Source organism: Muscardinus avellanarius, assembly GCF_963383645.1.
Source record: "Muscardinus avellanarius genome assembly, chromosome: 21".
Lineage (NCBI taxonomy): Eukaryota > Metazoa > Chordata > Mammalia > Rodentia > Gliridae > Muscardinus > Muscardinus avellanarius.
Genome location: NC_137807.1, coordinates 22,448,223 through 22,471,932, shown reverse-complemented (window position 1 = coordinate 22,471,932; position 23,710 = coordinate 22,448,223). Strand labels below are relative to the sequence as shown.

General features: G+C 50.5%; 1 protein-coding gene across 1 annotated transcript in view; it reads left to right on the top strand.

Annotated features, from left to right (window-relative positions):
• Nucleotides 1-7,096: 7,096 nt before the first annotated feature.
• The window catches only part of SSH1 (slingshot protein phosphatase 1), a gene marked incomplete at both ends in the record, with an annotated part of 72,559 nt that continues 55,945 nt past the window's right edge, over nucleotides 7,097-23,710 (top strand). The window contains 2 exons of the mRNA XM_080717706.1: nucleotides 7,097-7,165; nucleotides 12,397-12,437. Of these exons, the coding sequence (XP_080573832.1) occupies nucleotides 7,097-7,165; nucleotides 12,397-12,437 (110 nt within the window). The remainder of the gene's footprint in view (nucleotides 7,166-12,396; nucleotides 12,438-23,710) is intronic.

The window sequence follows — 23,710 nt, the reverse complement described above, 5'->3', positions numbered from 1 at the left end:
GCAACTTAGTGAGACTGTTTCCAAAGAAAATATAAAATGGGTCTGGGAGTATAGCCCAGAGGTAGAAAGCCTCTGGGTTCTACCCCCAGTACAACGAGAGGAAGGAAGGAAGGAAGGAAGAAAGGAAAGAAAGAAAGAAGGAAGGGAGGAGGAAGGAAGGAAGGAAGGAAGAAAGAAAGAAAGAAAGAAAGAAAGAAAGAAAGATAGATTGATTGTACATGGGGGCATGGGGGCGTACCCTGTGATCCCAGTACTTGGGAGACTGAGACAGGAGGACCACAGATTTGAGGCCAGCCTCAGCAAGTAGTGAGACTCGCAGCAACCTAGTGAGACCCTGTTTAAAAAAAAAAAAAATACCCCAGATGTGGTGGTGCACTCTTGTAATCCCAGCATTCGGGAGGCTGAGACTGGAGGATCGTGGTTCGTAGACAGCCTCAGGTACTTAGCCTGGCCCTTTGCAACTCAGTGAGACCCTGTTTCAAAAACAAAAAGACTAAAAGCCAGGCGTGGTGGCACACGCTTGTAATCCCTGCATTTGGGAGGCTGAGAATGGAGGATCGCGGTTCATGGACAGCCTCAGCTATGTAGTGAGCCCCTCTGTGACTCAGTGAGACCCTGTTTCAAAATAAAGAATAAAAAATAGGGTTGGGGGTGTTGCTTGGAGGTCGAATGCCCGTGGGCAGGTGTGGTGGTGCACACTTGTAATCCAGCATCTGGGAGGCTGAGACAGAAGGACTGTGATTTGTGGCCAGCCTCAGCTACTTAGTGAGGCCCTTTGCAACTCAGTGAGACCCTGTTTCAAAATAAAGAATAAGCCGGGCGTGGTGGCGCACGCTTGTCATCCCCGCGCTTGGGAGGCTGAGACAGGAGGATCGCGCAGGTTCGAAGCCAGCCTCAGCTACTTAGTGAGGCTCTAAGCAACTTAGTGAGGCCCTGTTTCCAAATAAAATATAAAAAAGGTCTGGGAGTATAGCCCGGAGGTAGAAAGCCTCTGGGTTCTACCCTCCAATACCACAAGAAAGAAAGAAAGAAAGAAAGAAAGAAAGAAAGAAAGAAAGAAAGAAAGAAAGAAAGGAAGAAAGGAAGGAAGAAAAGAAAAAAATATATATAAGGCTGGGAGTATAGCCTGGAGGTAGAAAAGCCCCTGGGTTCCACGCCTAGTACCACCAAAAAAAAAAAGGGGGGGGGGGCTGGAGATGCATCTCGGTGCCAGATCACCCCGGGTTTCCAGCACCATACACACATGTTCAAATTCACCCAGTTAGAGGCGAGATGGGGAACTGAGGCTTGCAGCGGGGAAGCCGCTTACCCGGATTCCCCACCAGCTGCTAGGATTAGACCTTCATCCCTCTGGGGGACGTTTGCGGGCCAGCTGTTTCTACCTGCCACCCTGTCTCAGACTCTCCTGCTGAGCCTTGTCTCTTGACAAGGGGCATTGTGTTCCTCTGACCCCCAACCCCAGCCCAGCGGTGCATCTGCCACTCACCCACGTGCCAAGATTTCTAGAGAAAGGAGACAGCTGCTGGGGCTCAGGGTCCTCTCCTCTGCAGGGTCTCCTGATCCGGGGAGGTCTGGTCCTCCAGCTCTCTGCTTGCCCCTGCCGCTGAGGTCCAAGATCAAAGTCTGCAGAGGTGGACGGGCCTGGGGTGAGGGGCGGGCGGGGCTCAGCGCTGGGCTCCAGCTCGGAGTCACTGAAAAGCTGCCTGACTTTGCTGGCAGATCCCTGGGGACAGGCCCCGGGAAGGGCGGGTAGTGGGCGGGCTTTCTTGGAGGGCTGATGGCCACAAGAAAGTCTGTCTCCCTGGCCAGCTAGAGATCATCCTTCCTCTTCCTGCTGCTGCCCTGGTAAGGGGAAGGTGGCTCCTTGGCCTGCAGGGGGGAGGTGGACACCTGTCAGTCCCTGGTGGAGGCCAGAAGCCCAGGACAGGGGTTCCGGGGCAGATTGACCCGGCCAGCGCTATTCTGGGCACTGGAGAGCCTAGGAGGGCTTGGGGGGCCGCCTGCTCCGGCCATGAGGATGCGTGGGCCTTCGCTTCCGTATCCCAGAGACGCTCGCGGCAGGACTCCAGCCTGTGGTCCTCTGCCAGGACCTGGAGCCAGGACTGGTGGAGGCCAAAGCTCACCAGGCACTGTGCTGTAGAGACGGGGAGACTGATGCCCAGAAAGAGAGACTGCCCAGCCCCGGAGGGAGGTATCCCTGCTGGTCAGCTTTGACGGGTCAGCCTCGGCCACCCACCTGCATCATCACCTAGTAAAAAAATAGAGATGACACAGAAAAGGCGTGAGAAATGGTGCCTAGAATTTCTTCTATAATAATAATTATTATTTTTTTATTATATTTTATATTATTATATTATTATTTTTTATAATTATTTATAATTATTTTTAAAAATATTTTTAATTTTTATATTTTTATATAAATTTTTTATTTTATTTTTTATTTTAATTTTATATTTTTAATTATTTTTAATTATAATTATTTATAATTATTTTTATAATTATAATTATTATAATTATAATAAAATGGATGCCAGGCCTGGTGGCACACGCTCCTAATCCCAACATTTTGGAGGCTAAGACAGGAGGATCGCGGTTCGAGGACAGCCTCAGCTACTTAGTGAGGCCCTTTGCAACTCAGTGACTCAGGGATTTTGTTTCAAAAAATAAAGAATAAAAATTAGAGCTGGGGGTGTAGCTCAGAAGTAGAATGTCCCTGGGTTCAATCCCCAATACTGCAAAAAATTATATATCATATATTATATATAGTTTTATATAATTGCCCCTGGGATCTATCCCCAGTACCATGCACATGGAGAAGGAGAAGGAAGAGGGGGAGGAGAAGGGAGAAAAGGAGAAGGGGGTTAAAAAAAAAAAAAAAAAAAAGAAGCTGGGCATGGTGGCACACACTTGAAATCCCAGTACTTGGGAGGCTGAAAACAAGAGGTTTCAGGTTTGAGGCCAGCCTCCAATTTAGCAAGATCTTTGACAGCTCAGCGAGACCCTGCTTCAAAACAAAACAAGCAAACAAACAAAAAAGGGCTGGGGAAGGTAGGAAGTGTCTGGGTTCCATCCCCAGTACCAAAAGGAGAAAAAAGAAAAGAAGGAGGAAGAGGAAGAAGAGGAAGAGGAGGAGGAGGAGAAAAGAAAGAAAAGAAAAAAAACTTGAGAAAATCAAATGTAGTTGCACGTGCCCGTTTTCCAGTTAAGGGGAGGAAGGGGCGCGCCCCAGCGCTCCCAGGGCGAGGTGAGAGCAGCCTCCACCACCGACAGGTGCGAAGGCCACTGCGCATCTGGGTAGGAGGCCCCAGCATTTGAGAAGCAATTTCTGTGGACTTGGCCAGAGTTGTAGGAGTGGAAAGTCCTTCTGACCCGCTGGTTAGTTGATGACCTCGTAGCTCTGACTCAAGCTAGAGCAAAGCTCCGTAAGTATAACAAAAGAGGTCTGCACAGAGTTAAGGGGCAGGCTTACACCTAGGTCATAGGATTACATGGTCTAGGCGGTGACTTCATTTTGGGCTTACCCCCCTATACTATCCCAGGATAGTATAATTATGCACAGGATTTTTATGCAATCCCAGGATAGTATAGGGCTGTAACTGTCTTCTGTATTTTTACCTTTTTCATAATAAACTCATTTGCGTTTTCAGCAAGAGTTTGGACTAACGTATACCCGCCCTAGCTCTGGACAAGAACCCGCAGTTATGAGAACAGTTGTCAAGAGCTTAACAGAGGTCCCCGGGAACACTTCCCCCCCAAAATCGTAACAATTTTTATTTTTATTTTTTGTGACACTGAGGACTTAACTCAGGGGCATTCTACCTCCAGATTACATCCCCATCCCTATTTTTATTCTTTATTTTGAAACAGGGTCTCACTAAGTTGCAGAGGGCCTCACTTAGTAGCTGAGGCTGGCCGAGAACCTGCGGTCCTCCTGTCTCGGCCTCCCAAGTACTGGATTACATGCGTGCGCCACCACGCCCAGCTTGATTTTTTTATTTAATTTTATGTGCATGTGGTTCTGGGGATTGACCCTACGGGCATTACACTTCCGAGTGACACCCCCAGCCCTATTTTATTTTGAAACCTGGTCTCCCTAGATTGGTGAGAATCTCACTACTTGCTGAGGCCGTCCTCAAACCCACAATCCTCCTGTCTCAGCCTCCCAAGTACTGGGATTAAAAGTGTGCACCACCCTGCCCGGCTCAAGATCTCTATGTAAAGTGACAGGGTTCAACATTTTTGGAAATGGTCATTTTTAAGGAGCTATTATCCAAGCCTACATAAATTGTATCATTGTTGAATTTCATTTCCAAATGAGAAATCAAGGGCAAACACCAAGTTATTGCTCATAAGAAAAAGAAAAAAAAAAAGCTCTCAGTGGAGTGTTCGGATCAGATATTTTGCCTGAATTCTAAAGCAGAAAAATAATGCAGATTTGCACCTTAACTTCCTGTTTCCTGGCTCTGTGACCTCGGGCATTCCTGGGTGTCAGTTTCCTCTCCATGAATTGAGAATCACAAGATGGCAACCATGAATAGACCTATGGTGGCCCAACCCAGGAGACAACTAGTAACTCAGTAGCAAGTTTTTATTTTTGTGTGTGTGGTGCATTCTACCTCAAAAGCACACCCCAGCCCTAATTTTATATTTGTTTGTTTGTTTGTTTGTTTACCTGATTTTCTTATTTGGAAACAGGGTCTCGCTAGGTTGATGAGAGTCTCACTATGTGGTGAGGCTGTCCTCGAACCTGCGATCCTTCTGTCTCAGCCTCCCAAGTACTGGGATTACAAGCATGTGCCACAATGCCCGGCTTTATATTTGAAATTTTGAAAAGAGTGCTAAACACCCACGGCTATCTGTCATTGAGAGCGTAGCTACAATACATGTTACAGGTTTTATGTTTTGTTGTTGTTTTGAAATAGGCGCTGGCTAGGTTGATAAGCCAGCCATTTGTGGGTTTTTTGTTTTATTAATTTATTTATTTTTTATTGGTGCATTGTAATCATACATCATATTGGAATACAAGACTTGAGAGGATATACAAGCACACATCATCCAATTAGCCCTCATCCAGCCCCCATCCCATTTCCTCCCCCTCCCTCCATCCCATGCTTGTTTGGTGATTAACTTTGACACATTTGTTTATGTACCTCCTGCGTTTTAAAGAGGCTCCATCCTCCCCTATTCCATACCCTCTGATTGGTCACCTTAATTGCTTCACTATAGGGCCCTTTCTATAGCTCGACCTCTTCCTGTTGCCCCTTTCCTCCTAGTTATTGCTGATTAGGGGAAGCATCTGGTTTTTATTTTCTGCGATATTTCTCTGTGCATGCTGCATTGCAAATACCGATCCCACTCTTGACGGCCCCAGTAGTGGCCTGGCTACCCGGTGGACTGATCCAGACCTCGCTGGCTCAAGCAGCGGCCTTGCCTCATGGGAGGCCCCGGTTCTGGTCTCCCTGGCCCCGACACTGGCCTAACCCCTCAGCTGGCTCTGATCCCGGCCTTGGTGGCCCCAGCACCGGCCTTCCTCAAGGCAGGATAAGCCAACCATTTGATTCTCTAGTCTCAGCTGCTTGTGCCGCCTGCTGTAATCGGGTGGTATTGCCTGCCAAAAACCACCTAATAAGCATCTGGTGGTAACGAGGCATCCCGCTTTGGGAGAACCACCCAGTGCATGTCAGAGACATTTAGTTTCTCAGGTTCTAACCTTACCCATGACAATGGCTCCCAAACCTCCCTACCACCCCATATCCCTAACCATGGTGCCCCTCCTGAGAATCCCCTTAGAGATGGAAGCCCTGAAGTCTTGCTTGTGAAGGGGAGGTCACAGCCAGCCTCGGGACCTGGGGGGACAGGGAGAAGGATCCCTGAGGCTGTGTGGGTGTCCTCCTGGGCCCCTGGGGATGCAGGATGCAGTCCTTGGCTAAAACGCCATGTTTGGTGTGGGGAGGGGTCTACTGAAAGAGAGGCCTCCTATTACCAAGCCGACGGGTGCACTCTCTCGGGTTCTGCCTGTGGCCCTCTGCCCCTCACCACCCCGGGAAGGCTCCGGTCCCCAGGCCCAGAGCAGCAGCGGGCTCCCGGGTGGTCCTTCTCTCTCCTCCAGCATCCACAGTGCAATCGCCCGCAGCAGCCAGAGCTGCCCTCCCCAGACCAGACCCGGGCTAGCCACACCTCCCTCTTCCCCCGGCCCGGGCCTCCCCGAGCCTCCTTCCTGCTTCCGGCCCTTTGTGCGGCCTCGGGGGCCGGGATCCTCTCCACTTCTGCAACCCGGGCTGGTCTTCTCACAGCCTCGGCCCCAGGCTCCGGAAGCCTCCTGACCCCGCCCTACTCCCCGCGGAGTTAGCTGGCTTTCTGGACACAGAGTAGCAATTCATAGAAAAAGATTAGCAAACTTGTTCCTCTTTGGGCAAAGCTCTTCGCGCCATCCCCGCCTGTAAACAAACTAATCTTGAAAATGTGCAGGGATTACATTGTAATAGCGCCAGGCCGAGCTTGTAGTCTCAGCGCTTGGGATGCTGAGACCGGAGGATCGCAGGCTGGAGGCCGGCCTCAGCTAGACACCCCCTCCCCGCAACGTAGTGAGACCCTGTTTCAAAATAAAAAGAATAAAAAAATAGGGCTGGGGGTGTAGCTTCGACGTAGAATGCCCCTGGGTTCCATTCCCAGTACCGCTAATAATAATAATAATAATAATAATAATAATAATAATAATAAAGGCGGCTAGGGGCATAGCTCAGAGGTCCCTGGGCTCAATTTTTTTTAATGCACGTCCATCAATCCTGACGCCCAAGCCCGACGGGTTTCTGCAAAGACTGAAGGCTTGGGGTGCAGGGGGTCGGATTCCCGGTGGCGGGGCCTCCTCCCGGCGGAGCCTCAGTTTCCCCTCCGAGGCGGTGGGGGCTCCCGCCCGCTCGCGCATGCGCCCCGTGCGCCCGCCGGCCCGGCGCGCCGGCGCGGAGCCGGGGGCGGGGGGCGGGCGCCCAGGGCGAGGGGCGGGCCGGCGGCTGGGCCCCGCCGCCCGCGCGGCTGCTGCAGGCCCCGGGCCGGCCCGGCGGCTCCAGCCCCAGCCCAGGCCCTCGGCGCCGCCGCCATGGCCCTGGTGACCCTGCAGCGCTCGCCCACGCCCAGCGCCGCGTCCTCCTCGGCCAGCAACAGCGAGGTGAGCCCATCCCCGCGAGCGCGCCGGGCGGGTGCGGGGGGAGGCCCGCGCCCCCAGACCTGGGCGCCCGCCCCGGTGACCCTGGCCCGGCCTGGGGGGGCCGGGGATGCTGCGAGCCCGCGGCCCGAGGTGACCCCGCGGAGCCGGGCTTGTGCGTCCTGGCGGTAGGTGTGTCTGTCGGTCTGTCTGTCCGCGCCTTTCGGGCCTCCGGGTCTCCTGGGTGCAGCGAAGCCTGGGTTTTGCATTTACAGCCTGGCTTTTGGGGCCGTGTGTCCGTGTGCCTTGCGGGGGGCCCTGCAGTGTGTGGCGTGAGCTTCTGTGGCCCTGCGTGACCTGGGCCCCCGCTTCTGGCCTGGAGCACGGAGGGGAGCTGGCTGGCCGGCCGCCCGCAGCCCGGCCCCTGGGCCCCTGGCTCCCGAAGCGCAGGCCTGACCCTCTGGGCCCGCAGTCCCTCTCGCCCACCCTCCCCTGGAGAAGCCTTGGAGGCCTCGGGTCCAAACGCCCATCCACGGTAAGGCTGAGCGTTGGGAAGGAGCCCCTTACCCTGTCCCAAGGAGCTCGGGAAATGGCCAGCTGGCATCTGGGCTCTGGAGGTGAGCTTGGGCTGGGGGTGAGTGTGTGTGTGTGTGTGTGTGTGTGTGTGTGTGTGTGTGTGTGTGTGTGTTGCTGTGATCCAAGGTCCAAGGCAAGAGAGGTGGCTTGGATTCAGCTAAGCAACCTTCGTTTTGCAGAGATTGGCCAGAATCTTTGCAGCCTGGCTGGGAGCTCGAAGCTCCACAGCCCCCTCTTCAAGGAGAGGTGTCCCTGAGTTATCTCCTGGACAGACAGAGGGTTCTAGCCTCCCCCTGGGTGAGCTGATTAGAGCCAAGAACATTTCCCAGTGGCCAGTGGCTGGGACTGACAAGTTCTGTTTTTCCTGCCCTGCCGCAGTTACAAAGTACTTACACGTACTTATCATAGAAACTATGTGGTAGAGCTAGCCTTCCGAAGGGGTTCAGTTCAGAGCCCGCAGGCCTGGAATTCTCATTCCTTAACCCCCTGGAATTCTCATTCCTGAACCCCGCCTGATATATTCCTGCCTCATACACACATGTAAAATTTGAAGTTTTTACTTGAGTTATAATTCACACAGCATAAACTCGCTGCTTTAAAGTGTCCAGTTCAGCTGGGTGTGGTGACGCACACCTGTAATCTCATTTTTTTTGGGGGGGAGAGGCTGAGATAGGAGGATCTCAGGTTGGAGGGCAGCCTCAACAATGTAACTAGACTCTCTGCAACCTAGTGAGACCTTGTTTCAAAACAAAACAAAATTCAGAAAAAGGGGTGGGGGCCTGGCATGGTGACACATGCTTGTAACCCCAGCATTTGGGAGGCTAAGACAGGAGGATCACAGGTTCCAGGAGAGCCTCAGCTATTTTGTGAGGCCCTCTGCAATTTAGTGAGACCCTGTTGCAAAATAAATAATTAAGCCGGACGTGGTGGCGCACGCTTGAAATCCCAGCACTTGGGAGGCTGAGACAGGAGGATCGCGTAGGTTCAAAGCCAGCCACAGCTACTTAGTGAGGCTCTCAGCAACTTAGTGAGACCCTGTTTCCTAATAAAGTATAAAATAGGTCTGGGAGTGTAGCCCGGAGGTAGAAAAGCCCCTGGGTTCCACCCCCAATACCACAAAAAATTAAAAATAAATAAATAATTAAAAATAGGGCTGGAGATGCAGCTCAGAGGTAGAATGCTCCTGGGTTCCAGCCACAGTACCACAAAAAAAAAGGGGGGTATAGCTTGGAGGTAATGTTCAATCTTTAGTACCACTAAATAAGCAAATGAATAGATAAATAAAACATATATATTTCAGTAGCTTTTAGTATGGTCACAAGATCGCAAAACCATTCCCCACGATCATAATTCCAGAACATTTTCATCACTGCAAAATGGAACCTTTAGCTACCATCTGCAGCCTCCGCTGCCCCTCTCTGGCCGGCCCTAGGCAACTGCTCATGACTCTACAGATTGGCCTCTTCTGGACATATTTGGAAACAGCGTCTCACTAAGCTGCTGAGGGTCTGTCTCATTAGGTTGCTGAGGCTTCGATCCTCCTGTCTCAGCCTCCCAAGTACTGGGGTTACAGGCCATGCTTGGCTGGATTACTTTTTTTTTTTTTTTTTTGCAGTACTGGGGATGGAACCCAGGGGCATTCTACCTCCGAGCTATACCTCCAACCCTATCTTTATTCTTTATTTTGAAACAGGGTCTCACTGAATTGCAAAGGGCCTCACTAAGTAGCTGAGGCTGTCCGCGAACCGCAGTCCTCCTGTCTCAGCCTCCCGAGTGCTGGCATCACAAGCGTGCGCCCCCACGCCCAGCTTTGAATTACTTTTTAAGGGTGGTCTCTGGGACATAGAGCGTCTCTGGAATCACAGACCCGATGTTGCCTTTCCCTGGACAACCTCGGAGGCTGACCAGGAATCAAATGGTTGTGAAGTGTTACCCAGACCGTTTCATGGCTCATGAAAACACAGCTCACCCAGTGAGTCATGGACAGTTCTCTGACGCAGCTGAGGTGGTGATGTGGCCTGGAACCCAGAGAAATCACAGCGCCAGCCCTAAAGCCACTCTCTCCTCTCTTGATTTCTTCTTTTTCTGTGTGTGTGTGTGCGTGTGTGCATGTGTGTGTGTGTGTTTCTGGGGCTGGAACTGGAACCCAGGGGCCTTCTACTTCCAACATACACTCCCAGACCTATTTTAATTTTTTATTTGGAAACAGGGTCTAGCTAAGTTGTTGAGGGCCTCTCTAAGTAGCTGAGGCTGGCTTTAAACCTGTGATCCTCCTGTCTCAGCCTCCAAGGTCAGGATTACAAGTGTGCGCCACCACGCCTGGCTACCTTTTACAATCTTTTTTTTTTTTTTTTTTTTTTTTTGCAGTACTGGAGATGGAACCCAGGGACATTCTACCTACATCCCCAGCCCTATTTTTTATTCTTTATTTTGAAACAGGGTCCCAGTGAGTTGCAGAGAGCCTTTCTTACTAAGTAGCTGAGGCTGGCTGCGAACCGTGATCCCCCTGTCTCAGCCTCCCAAATGCTGGGATTACAAATGTGCGCCACCACGCCCGGCTCACGGTTATTATTTTTGACAAGCTTTCAAGGTGACTAATTTTTATAGGCTAATTGCCAGGCACTTTTTTGAGTTGGACCAGAGTTTCTCAGCCTGGCCACCGCTGATGCATGGGACCAGAATGTTCTGTGTTAGGGGTGAGAACAGAGAACTGTTCCTTGTGGTGTAAGGGCAGCAAAATCCCATCCTCTACCCACTAGATGCCAGTAGCAGCCCCTGAAAACAAATGCCTGCTGAGGTGAAGCCGGGTGCGGTGGCGCGCGCTTGTAATCCCAGTACTTTGGGGGCTGAGACAAGAGGGTCGCAGATTCACAGCCAGCCTCAGCAAGTGGTGCGACTCATCAACCTGGTGGGATCTGGTTTCAGAATATCAATCAATCAGTAATAGGGTTGGGGGTGTTGCTTGGAAGTAGAATGCCCCTGGGTTTAATCCCTAGTACAAAAAATATATATAGCCGGGCATGGTGGCGCACACTTGTAATCCCCGCACTTGGGAGACGGAGACAGGAGGACCGCGCAGGTTCGAAGCCAGCCACGCTGGCTTAGGAGACCCTGTTTCCAAATAAAAATGTAAAAATAGGTCTGGGAGTGTAGCCCGGAGTTAGAAGGGCTTCCAGGAATCCCAGTACCACCAAAAATAATAATAATAATAAAAAAATAAAATATATATATATATATAAAATATATATATAAAATATATATATACCAGTGTCCCTTGATAAGAACTCCTTCCGCTGTACCCCCGACCTGGGTGGGTTAGACCCTATGTTCTCTTCTGAGTTTGTTGTTACTGTTGTGAGTTTGTGCTTTTCTGCAGGACAGAGACTCATGGCCCTGTGGTTAGCCCCTAGCTTCTCTGGTTTTTCCATTTCTTTGGTGCAGGGTAGGGGGCCTGAGCAGGAATTACATAATATTACATACATACATATATACATATATATATATTACATTCAAATATATATAATTTTATTATATATTTATTATATATTATATGTTTTATTACATATATTTATACATATAAATTTGTGCATACATAAAATTATATATATGTATATATATGTAATTTATATATGTAATATATGTAATTTGTATATATGCAATATATGTAATTTTATATATGTATATGTGTAATTTATGTATGTAATATATGTAATTTATATATGTATCTATGTAGTTTATATATATGTATACATATATATTTAATTTTTATTTTGTAGTACTGGGGATGAAACCCAGGGGCTATACCAGCCCTAATTTTTAATCTTTATTTTTATTATTATTATTATTCTTTGTGTGGGGGGGGTACTGGGGATGGAAACCAGGGGCTTTGTACCTCCAGGCTACACTCCCAGATCTGTTTTATATTTTATTTGTAAACAGGGTCTCACTAAGTTGCTGAGAGCCTCACTAAGTAGCTGAGGCTGGCTTCGAACCTGTGCCATCCTCCTGTCTCAGCCTCCCAAGCGCGGGGATTACAAGTGTGTGCCACCATGATCGGCTTTTTTTGTGTGTGGTGCTGGGAATTGAACCCAGCATTCTACCTCTGAGCTACACCCCAGCCCTATTTTTTATTCTTTAATTTGAAACGGGGTCTCGCTAGGTTGCGAAGGGCCTCACTAAGTAGCTGAGGCTGGCCGCGAACCTGTGATCCTCCTGTCTCAGCCTCCCGAGCACTGGGATTCCAGGTGTGCACCTGGCTCATCAAGGGATTTTGGAAGTGATGTTCCTCCCTCAGCTGTTGCTTGGTTGGCTGGAGGAAATGGAGTCTCTCAAAACACAGCCCCTTTCCTTTAAGATGGAGAAGGCAGGATAGAGCCTGGACAAGTGTCTAGAAAGATGAGCGCTCGGGGCTGAAGGAGCCGTGGGTTAACTAGGAGTCAGTCAGTCCATTAGCAGGAGCCCGGTGCCGGGATTCGGGCCAGCATCTGGAAGCCTGCACATTCCTCCCCGGGAATTCCTCCGAGGACCCTGGGGTCAGGCTGGCGAGGAAAAGGGCCGGGTTTTCTGGATGTGTTTATCTCTCCCCAACACCAGGGAGGGCAGAGGACTGGAGTCTGCTGTCTGGGCCGCTTGATAGCGGCGGCCCTGGGGTGACATTCTCTCTCTTTCTCTCTCTGTAGTTGGAGGCCGGCAGCGATGAAGATCGCAAGTTAAACCTCAGGTAAGGACGCTTTTCATTCTTTGTGTTCAAGTCTCTCTCCCAAGCAGGTAAAAGATACTCACATTCCCTTCTCATAGGGAAAATCTTCAGAAAGGAGACGCCGGTTTCTTTTTTTAATGCTTTCAAAATTATACGCGAAGCCTCAGTAAATGTAGCACTTTATAAAATCACACACAGCCGGGCGTGGTGGCACAAGCTTGTAATCTCAGCGTTTGGGAGGCTGAGACAAGAGGATCGCGGTTCACAGACAGCCTTGGCTACTTAGTGAAGCCCTTTGCAACTCAGTGAGACCTTGTTTCAAAATAAAGAATAAAAAAATAGGGCGGGGGAGTGTCGCTTGGAGGTAAAATGCCTGAGTTCAATCCCCAGTACCAAAAAAAAAAAAAAAATCGCACACTTCCGGGCGTGGTGGCACACACTTGTAATCTGAGCATTTGGGAGGCTGAAACAGGAGGATCGTAGGTACATGGCCAGCCTCGGCTACTTAGTGCGGCCCTCTGCAACTTTGTGAGACCCAGTTTCAAAATAAAGAGTAAAATATAGGGCCGTGGGGGTAGAATGCCCCTGGGTTCCATTCCCAGTACTGCAGTAAACAAATAAATAAATGTCACACATGAGCCAAGCACGGTGGTGCACACTTAAAAGCCCGGTACTTAGGAGGCTGAGACAGGAGAATCCAAAGATGGAGGTCAGCCTCAGCAAGTAGTGAGATGCTCACCAACCTAGCAAGACCCTATTTCAAAATATAAATAAATAGGGCTGGAAATGTAGCTCAGAGGCAGAATACCCCCAGGGTTCAGTCTCCAGTACCACAAGACAAAGAGACACGTGTGGTCGGGCCACGTCTGGTGGTGTGTGCCTGTAATCTCAGCTACCGGGGAGGCTGAGGTAGGAGGGTCTAGTTCAAGCTTACCCAGGCAACCTAGTGAGACCCTCTCTCCAGCTAAAATGAAAAGAGCTGGAGGTGTAGCTTAGTGGTAGAAGATTTTCCTAACATACATAAAGGCCTGGGTTCAATCTCTAGCACTCCCGGGGGGATTCACATGCGTGCGTGTGCCAACATTCTTCCATTCTACAATGGCCATTATGAGCACTTTTATGTATTTTCTTACTGATTTTTGCTGTGTTCAAAAAATTAGTTATAGGCCGGGTGTGGTGGCTCACACTTGTCATCCCCGCGCTTGGGAGGCGGAGACAGGAGGATCACGCAGGTTCGAAGCCAGCCGCGCGCGCTGGCTTAGGAGACCCTGTTTCCAAATAAAAATGTAAAAATAGGTCTGGGAGTGTAGCCCGGAGGTAGAAGGGCTTCCAGGAACCCCAGTACCACCAAAAAAAAAAAATTAGTTCTAATATGCTCATTTTTTTATACTGCTTTGATAAGGATTTCCTTTACAGGCAAGCACATCATTCATTTGAAACACAGCCAGCCTCCTGAGGGGATAAGTTAATTTAGGGTAGTTTTTTTTTTTTCTTCCCCCCTGTACGTACTTGTTAGAAATCCATAAGCTGTGCCATTTTTTTTTTCTTTTCGTGTGTGTGTTTGTGGATTTTTGTTTTGTTTCTTTTTTTTTTTTTTTTTTAAGATACTGTCCTCAGTTGTACATCATGGACACCAAAAACAGTTTTGTTTTCTTTGCCAAAAACTAAGGCCTTCCTCTTGTTAGAATATTTTATAGAACACACGCACTTCATTATATAATGTATTGCTCTGCTCCAAAAAGCTGCCTGTGAAGTTAGACCACAGAATGTTTAAAAAAAAAAAAAAAAGTAAACAAACTGCCAGGAATATTGTTCTTTAAAAACAAATGTCTGAGCCCGGCATGGCACACACTTGGTAATCCCAGTACTTGGGAGGCTAAAACAGCAGGATTGCGGTTCGCAGCCAGCCTCAGATACTTAGTGAGGCCTTCCACGACTTAGGGAGACTCTTTTTCAAAATAAAGAATAAAAAAATAGGCTGGGGGTGGAGCTCAGAGGTAGAATGCCCCTGGGTTCCATTCCCAGTACCACCAAGTTGGGCCTGGTGGTGCACGCTTGGTAATCCCAGTACTTGGGAGGCTGAGGCAGGAGGATTGCAGGTTCAAGGCCAGCCTCAGCAACTTAGTGAGACCCTGTTTCCAAAGAGAAAAATGAAATAGGGCTGGGGGTATAGTCCAGAGGTAGAATGTCCCTGAGTTCAAGGATCATACACACACGTGCGCGTACACACACACACAGTCTTTGTTATCTTGTGAAGAGCAGAAACATTCGTTGAAAATGGAAATAGGTTTTAGAAATTAGAGTCAGACATTCGCCTCGGAGCAGGATGTTCTGCTAGTGAAACTCACGCAGAAGCGATAGAAACGTGCGTAGCCGCGTGGGCGGGCGCCTCTTTCCTCTGACTGTGTGGTTATTCCATGACATGGACGGGAGGTAAATTACTGGCCTGCAAACATCAAAGAGAGGTCTCACTGCAACTACCAGGCCCTTGTTTGTAATACCAGCCTCGAGACAAAGGACAGATTGGTCTCTTACCCTGGGGCTTGGGGTAGGTCAGGGCCCTGGGCAGGGTTCCCAGGAGGGAAGGGGCTGCCCGGGGTGGAGGGGGAGCCCCGAGCTGGCCGGCTCAGGGCCCTGTGTGTCCGGCGGCCCTTTCCAGGGGTCAGAATCCCTTCCACCCCTCCACTGGTCTCTTTCCTCTCTGGGCTCTTTTTCAGGAGATAATAAGGAATTCTAGAGCTCTGGTGGCTTGTCTATGGGGTTTTGTTTATCAGCTGCTGGTACAGTGTTTTTGGTGGTGTGTGTGTGTGTGTGTGTGTGTGTGTGTGTGTGTGTGTGCGTGGTACTGGGGGTGGAACCCAGAGGCTTTCTATCTCCTCGCTACACTCCCAGAACTATTTTTTTTCTTTTCTTTTCTTTCTTTTTTTTTTTTTTTTTTTTTGGTACTGGGGTTCCTGGAAGCCCTTCTACCTCTGGGCTACACTCCCAGACCTATTTTTACGTTTTTATTTGGAAACAGGGTCTCCTAAGCCAGCGCGCGCGGCTGGCTTTGAACCTGCGCGATCCTCCTGTCTCTGCCTCCCAAGCGCGGGGATTACAAGTGTGTGCCACCACGCCCGGCCTTATTTTTTTTCTATTTTATTTGGAAACAGGGTCTCACTAAGTTGCTGAGAGCCTCACTAAGTAACTGAGGCTGGCTTCGAACCTGTGCGATCCTCCTGTCTCAGCCTCCCAAGCGCGGGGATTACAAGCGTGCGCCACCACGCCCGACTCAGTATAGTGTTTTGAGTTGTCGCCAGTTAAGAATTTCTAAATAGAGGCCATGACCGCCCTTCCTCACTTATTAACAAAAGACCCCTTTATCTGCCTGATGTGGAGCTGCCGGGGTTCCTTTTTTATCTTTGTTTGTTTGTTTGTTTGTTTGTTTGCGGTACTGGGAAGGGAACCCAGGGGCATTGTACCTCTGAGCTACACCCCCAGCCCTATTTTTTGTTCTTTATTTTGAAACATGTTCTCACTGAGATGCAAAGGGCCTCACTAAGTAGTTGAGGCTGTCCTCGAACCGCCATCCTCCTGTCTCAGCCTCCCGAATGCTGGGATGACAAGCGTGCGCCACCATGCCTGGCCCTGGGGGTTCCTTTTTAGAAAGGATGAGAAGTCGCGGTGCGTGAGCTTGGCGGTGCACGCCTATAATCCCAGTACTTGGGAGGCTGAGACAGGAGGAGCGCAGGTTTGCAGACAGCCTCTGCAAGTGAGACTCAGCGACCTAGCGAGATGCTGTTTCAGAACAAAAAAACCAGAAAGCGTAGAATGGCCCTGGGTTCCATCGCCAGCACCTCGGGGGAGGGAGGGAAAGGATGCTATGCGTGTTGTCATTACTCAGTCTTCAACACGGCCCGCGCGGGGGCCTTTTCCCAGTGACGGCGAGGACCCGGAGGCCCGGACGCCCGAGGTCTTGGCGGGCGAGGCTGTACCCCGCACGCCTGCTGGTCCCGCCGATGCTCAGGCTCGTCGTGAAACCGCTGGAGTTGCCGGTTGAATCGGCCGTCCTGCACCCACCGGGTGGTCCCAGGTGGCTCCGAGGACTCCTGCCAACCTGTGGCAGGTGCCATCCTGGATTCAAATCATCCTGGCCTCCGTGAGCCTCTCTGGCGCCCGCCGCAGGCCCCTGGGTCCTTGGGCTGGAGGGGGAGACCTGTGTTCTCCTGCAGGACGCCATCCTGGCTTCTGAGCTCGTGCCTGCGGGCTCCCTTTTAAGTCCCTCTTGGCTGGCCCTGCCAGCTCCCCTCCTCCCCCCTTCTAGGCAGAGGACACCACCCTGCTTTCTAGTCCTCCTGGCCAAACAAGAAAGTTCTTGTCCTGGTTTAACCTTTGACTGAAACACTTTCAAATCCACACATCATCTGCGTTTCCAGCCTTTCGCTCTCCAAGCTTCTACCCAGGCGAAAATCGTGGCCAGGGCCTGTCGCTTTTGCTTGTTTGGGGGCGGTTGGGGGGCCCAAGAGTTGGAAGGGCAGATTTCTCTTTGCTACAAGTTAATCCTGAAGATGAAAAGGCTGTTAACTTAGTTCAGAAGGGACGCTGGTAGAGAGACCAGCCCGAGGAATACAGGACTCCTCTCTCCTCTTTTCTTCCTCCGTCTAATCCCGAATTATAGTCAGTCCCCCCGTTTCCTCAGGGGATGTTTGGGGTTCTGCATCCTCGGATACAACCCGCTGTGGGTGGCCTGAAAATATCAGAGAAAGGGAATTCAGGCACAGCTACATTGTTGCTGACTCTTACTGTGTAGTCAGGCAGATCAAAGTTTCACCTGTACTGAACAAATACAAGATGTTTTTGTCTTGCCCGGTTGTTTCCTAATGATACAGTAGCTGTTTCCATTGTATTAGGGATTATAAGTAAACAAGGCATTATGGAAGCCAAGTGTGATGGCACACACTTGTAGTCCCAGTACTTGGGAGGATTACAGGTTTGAAGCCAACCTCAGCTACTTATGCCCTCCACAGCTTACTGAGACCCTGCTTCTAAAATAAAGGGTAGCCGGGCGTGGTGGTGCACGCTTGTAATCCCTGCGCTTGGGAGGCAGAGGCAGGAGGATCGAGGCCAGCCGCGCTGGTTTAAGAGACCCTGTTTCAAAAAAATACAGAAAATAGGTCTGGGAGTGTAGCCCAGAGGTAGAAGGGCTTCCAGGAACCCCAGTACCACAAAAAAAAAAAAAAAACCACCACCACCAACAACAACAAAAAATAAATAAATAAATAAATAAATAAATAAATAAAATAAAGGGTAAAAAATAGGGCTGGGGGTGTAGTTCAGAGATAAAATGCTTCTGTTCAATCCCCCAGTACCTCAAAAAAAAAAAAAAAAAAAAAAGATGATTGAAACTCTATAAGAGGCCAGGCATAGTGACACACACCTGTAATTCTAGTGTTTGGGAGGCTGAGACTGGAGGATTACAAGGTCCCAATACCCTGCTAGTTTCAGCAACCTAGCAAGACCCGGTTTCAAAACAAAAGTAAAATGAAAGGGGTGGGGTGTAGCTCAGAGGTAGAATGCCCCTGGGTTCAGTCCCAGTGCTAAGACAAGCCCAAAGAACACAGGACTCCTCTCACATTCAAAAATATAAATAAATAAAAAGTATGAGCCGGGCATGGCGGTGCACACTTGTAATCCCAGCATTTGGGAGGCCGAGACAGGAGGATCGCAGGTTCGCAGGCAGCCTCAGCTGCTTAGTGAGGCTCTTAGCAACTTAGACCCTCTTTCAGAATAAAGAATAAATCAGGCTGGGCGTGTAGCTCAGAGATAGAATACCCCTGGGTTCCAGTCCTGGTACTGCAGAAAAGAAAAAAAAAAAAATGATCAGGATCGCTGGCTATGATGTGTAATCCCATTGCACCAATAAAAGTCTAAAAAAGTATGCACGAGGGTGTGCCTAGGTTATGTGTGAGCACGATAGAATTTTACGGCAGGGACGTGGGCACCTGTGGCATTTGGCACCCCCAAGGGCAGCATACCTATGACGACTTAACCATCCGGGTCTGCAGGAAGTCGGGCTGCCTCATCCGAATGCGACAGCTTGCTGAATCCCGAGGGCTGGGTCCTCCGAGCATCACCTGCCTCCTCTTCCCAGACTCCCTCGGCGGTACCATCGTTCCGTGGTACCCTGTAGCTCCCTGGTGGCATCGCAGGGCTACCTTTCCCCAGCCCCATCCCCTCGATCAGACAGTGATACTCTCTGCCCTGGCCGAGTCCTGTCCTTTGCCTGAGCGAGTTCCTTTCTGCAGTCCTCACGGCCTGCTAAAAGTGCTCTCCACCCTTCAGGAGGCTGAGACCGGAGGATCGCGGTTCGCGGCCAGCCTCAGGTACCTAGTGAGCCCCTTTGCAACTCAGTGAGACCCTGTTTCAAAATAAAGAATAGGAAATAGGGCTGGGGGTGTAGCTTGGAGGTAGAATGTCCCTGAGTTCCATGTCTAGACCAGCAAAAAAATTTTTAAAAATTGCTCTCACCTAAACGTGTGCCTGCCCTCTTGCCAGGAAAAGCAGGTAGTTCTTGGTTTTGTGTCACACATTGCAGGATTCCTGTGCTTTTGACCCATTCTTAGCTGCTGGGGCCTCCCTCAGTGCCAGGGCCTTAGCTCTCCTCCTGCATGGAGCATTGAAATGGTTAAAAGACCTGCAGTTCAGACCCGTTGGTGAATTGCAGGCTTGGTGGTGCATGCGCCTGTAATCCCCGTACTTGGGAGGCCCAGACAGGAGGGTGGCATATTCAAGGCCAGCCTCAGCAGGTAGTGAGACTCATCAACCTTGTCAAACCCTGTTTCTAAATAAAAATAAAACAAGCCTGGGGGTGTGGCTTGGAGGTAGAATGCCCCTGGGTTCGATCCCCAGCAACAAAAATTTTAAAAAAGTTGCCCATCTGTGAGAAGCGGTACTTCATAGAGAAAGCTGCGTAGGCAGGGATCAGCCGGGCCCGTGCAGCGTTGTCTCCTGCTAGGGAGGAGTCCTAGACCTCTGGGTGCCCCGTCTGTGAAACAGAGGGACCCTGCCACCCGTAGGGTTCGGGAGTTCACGTGAAGTTTGGTGCAGAGTGTCAGGTGCGGATGAGGACGCTCACTACGTGTGGTCCTTACGTCTGGTCTCCACGTCTTTGGGGAAGGTGTCACTAAGGCCGTATGAGCTCCCAGCCGAGGGGGAATTAGCCAGATAGCTCCCACGGGTGCCGCAGGCCCCAGAGGGACACCGCCACGGATGCTCCGTGACTGGAATCGGGCTCCTTCCCGTAAGACGCAGATCAGAGGGCACACGGGAAGGCCAGTGTCAGTCTGACCGTTCCCTGAAGGCTTTCTGGAAATGTCTCAAGCTCGGGTCATCTCGTGCCCGGAACGAAGATGACGGATGCTGAGCAAGAGAGGTGCAGGTGTCCCGCTCCGTCCCCCTGCTCTCCACGCGGGCAGATGGCCGCTGGCCCCTTCTGGAAGCCGGTCAGACTGTGGGAATTGGGGAGCAGATGGCCGGGCTGGCGGCCGCTCCTGGCTCCCTCGCCGTCCTGGGAGCCGGCTCGCTCTGGCATGAGACGTAAGTAGCTGTGCGCAGGCAGGCTCTGGGGAGATGAGGAGGCTGTGCGGTCCCCAGAGCGCGGACCAGGAGCGAGTGTGGCTTTGTTTGTTTGTTTTAGCTTTTTTGGTACTAGGGATGGAACCTAGGGGCGTTCTACCTCCGAGCTCCATCCCCTGCCCTATTTTTTATTCTTTATTTTGAAACCGGGCCTCACTAAGTTGCAAAGGGCCTCACTAAGTAGCCGAGGCTGTCCGCGAACCAGATCCTCCTGTCTCAGCCTCCCGAATGCTGGGATTATAAGCGTGGGGCCAACACCAGGCTTAGTCTTTTTTTTTAAACAGAGTTGCAAAGGGCCTCACTAAATAGCCGAGTCTGTGCAGATCGGTCCTCTAGGTTTTTTTTTTAACCCTGTTTAATCTGCGTCTCCAAGTCGAAGGCATGAAATGTTCATTAAAATTCTTTGATTTTGTTCTTCTCGGTTGCCTGCCCGCGCAAACATTTAGGAGAGAGCAGCGGGCTTCTGCGCACCCTCCCTCCCTCTCTCTCTTTCTCTCTCTCTCTCTCTCTCTCTCTCTCTTTTTTTTTTTTTTCAGTAATGGGGATGGAACCCGGGGCATCCTACCTCCAAGCTACACCCCCAGCCCTATTTATTTCTTGAAGCAGGGTTCTCCAGACTCTACCTCCTGAATGCTGGGATTAGAGGAGCATGCCACCATGCCCAGCCTCTTTTTTCCCCTCTCTCTCTTCCTTCCTTTTATTTACTGGGGATGGAACCCAGGGGTATTCAACCTCCGAGCTACACCCACAGCCCTTTTTATTTTTTTAATTCTTTATTTTGAAACAGGGTCTCACTGAGTTGCAGAGGGCTTCACTAAGTAGCTGAGGCTGGCCTTGAGCCTCAGCCTCCTGTCTCAGCCTCCTAAAGGCTGGGATTCCAAGCGTGTGCCCCACATCCTCTCTGCACACTTCTAACCCCTTTGGCCTTGACCGGGGCCTGGCAGGGAACCTGTTCTCCTTACAGCCCTCAAAGCATGGTCCTGTCTTCTCTCCCACCCCGCAGTGTCTGGGTGGGGTGGGGTTCGCAGACCACACCCCTTCACTGAGCACCCCTCCTTGTCCACCCTCAGGGTTCTTCCCCGCCTGGCTTTAGAGTTTTAGTTTTATTCTGGGCTTCACAGTCTTTGTTGATATTTGGTCCGGCTAAGTCCTGCCAAAAGGCGCCAGGCCCCTGGGTTTGGAGTCTGTGTTCCATGTTGGAGGTGACACACGGCCAGGTCACTTACTGGTCATCTATTGCTGTGTGACCAGTACCACAAACCCAGCAGTTAGAGCAGTCCCTGCGCATCGGCCGGGGCGCGGGATGACTGGGTCCCTCTCTGTCAGTTGAAGTTGCTGGGGTCGGCCATCTGGGGCGATGGCCAGGTCACTGCAGCTCTGGGGCTCCCTCCAGGCTCCTGTGGCTCTGGGCCAGAGTCACCTTCTGGTGCCTGCGCAGCTGGCTTCCTGGAGGTCAGCAGTACCCGTGGCTCTGGAGTCCACCCCAGATAGAGCGCAGAAGTGACTGTCCGCCCCCTCTGCCAGGGGGGCAGCTGTCCCTCTCACTGACCAGTCCTGCCTGCGTCCTAGGATCGGAGCGACCCGCGACGGCCTCAGCTTGAATTTTCTGTATTAATACTCTTTTGCACTGAACAACGGAAAGTGGGCTTGGATGCTATCCAGGAAAATAAAAGACTGATTTCTCTGCACTCTGATGAAGGAGACGCCATAAGTCAGTCTCAGAGCCTCTCAGTCCCAGTCTGTCTACTCTCGAGCCACTGAGCGGCACGTACTGATTGAGCTCCTACTGTGTACCAGGCATTGTTTTGGCAGCTGCGAATCTGACCGGCTGCGGGGAGCAGTTGGATAAGAAAGTCTAGTGCTGACGCGCTCCCGCCCGAAGGCGCCACCGTAGGGAAGGTGACGGTGGCGGCCCCCTCCCCGGCCCCCTCCCCTGCCGTCGCCCTCGCAGGCATCCTGTGAGGATGCTGACACCTTTGTTCTTGGTCTCTGGACAAGATGATTAGCTGTAGGGGCAACTGGCCTGATTTTATAGAGACTGGCAGAGCTGTGGCTTCTATCTCCCCGTCCTTGGCTCCAAGACCCATTTTGTGTGTGTGGTACCGGGACTTGAACCCAGGGCTGTTCTACTTCTGAGCTATACCCCCAGCCCTATTTTATTTTATTTCCATTAATTAATTACTAATTTTTGGTTTGTGGTAATAGGGATTCTACCAGGAGCATTCTACCTCTGAGCTATATTCCCAGACCTACTTTTTATTCCTTTTATTTTGTGATACTGGGGGTGGAACCTAGGAGTATTCTACCTCTGAGCTACATCCCCAGCCCTATTTTTTTTTTTTTATTCTTTATTTTGAAACGGTCTCACTGAGTTGCAAAGGGCCTCACTAAGTAGCTGAGGCTATCCCTGAACCGTGATCCTCCTCTCTCTGCCTCCCAAATGCTGGGATTATAAGTGTGCATTGCTACTCCTGGCTAATTAATTAAGAGTGTGTGTGTGTGTGTGTGTGTGTGTGTGTGTGTGTGTGTGTGTTTGTGTTTTGCTGGGGATTAAACCCAGAGGTTTTTTTTGGTGGTACTGGGGGTGGAACCCAGAGACTTTCTACCTCTGGGCTATACTTCCAGACCTGTTTTATATTTTATTTGGAAACTCTCTAGGTTGCCGAGAGCCTCACTAAGTATCTGAGGCTGGCTTCAAACCTGTGTGATCCTCCTGTCTCAGCCTCCCAAACGTAAGGATTACATGTGTGTGCCACTGTGCCCTGGATAACCCAGAGGTATTCTACCTTTGAGCTACACGCTCAGCCTGATTTTCTTTCTTACTTGGAAACAGGGTCTCACTAGGTTGATAAGAGTCTCACTACTTGCTCAGGGTGTCCTCGAACCTGCGATCCTCCTGTCTTAGCCTTCCAAGTACTGGGATTACAGGTGTGCACCACCATGCCTGGCTTCATTCATTTATTTATTTACTTAATTGTCTATTTTTGTGGTACCAGGATTGAACCCTCTGAACTACATCCTCAGCCTTATTTTTAATTTTTTTTTTTTTTTTTTTTTTGTGGGTCTGGGATGGAACCCAGGGGCAATCGACCTCCAACCTACAGCCCCTGCCCTATTTTTATTCTTTATTTCTTGAACCAGGGTCTCACTAAGTTGCGGAGGGCCTCACTAAGTAGGTGAGGCTGTCCACGAACCACAATCCTCCGGTCTCAGCCTCCCAAATGCTGGGATGACAAGCGTGCGCCACCACGCCGGGCTTAATTCTTTATTTAGAAAACTCGCGAGTTGCGGAGGGCTTCACAAAGTAGCTGAGCTGGCTGCAAACTTGCAGTCCTCCTGTCTCAGCCTCTCAAGTACTGGAATTACAAGCTGGTGCTATCACGCCGACTTTTTTTTTTTTTTTTTAATCAGGGTCTCTCTAAGTTACCATGCACTAGCCATGAACCTGCGATCCTCCTGTCTCCGCCTCCCAAACACGGGGCTGATAAGTATTCTCCACCATGTCCAGCGACCAGGCTCTTAATAGTTTCCAGAGCTGGCTCCCTTCCAGCCTGCGCTGCGCCAGATCTCTCTCTAGGTGGCAGGATGGAGTTGACGACAGAAGACCAGGGCTTTGCCGTCCACCCCTGCTCAGCACTGCACGGCACAGCCTGAGCTGTGTTTTCTAGGCAGTTCCCATC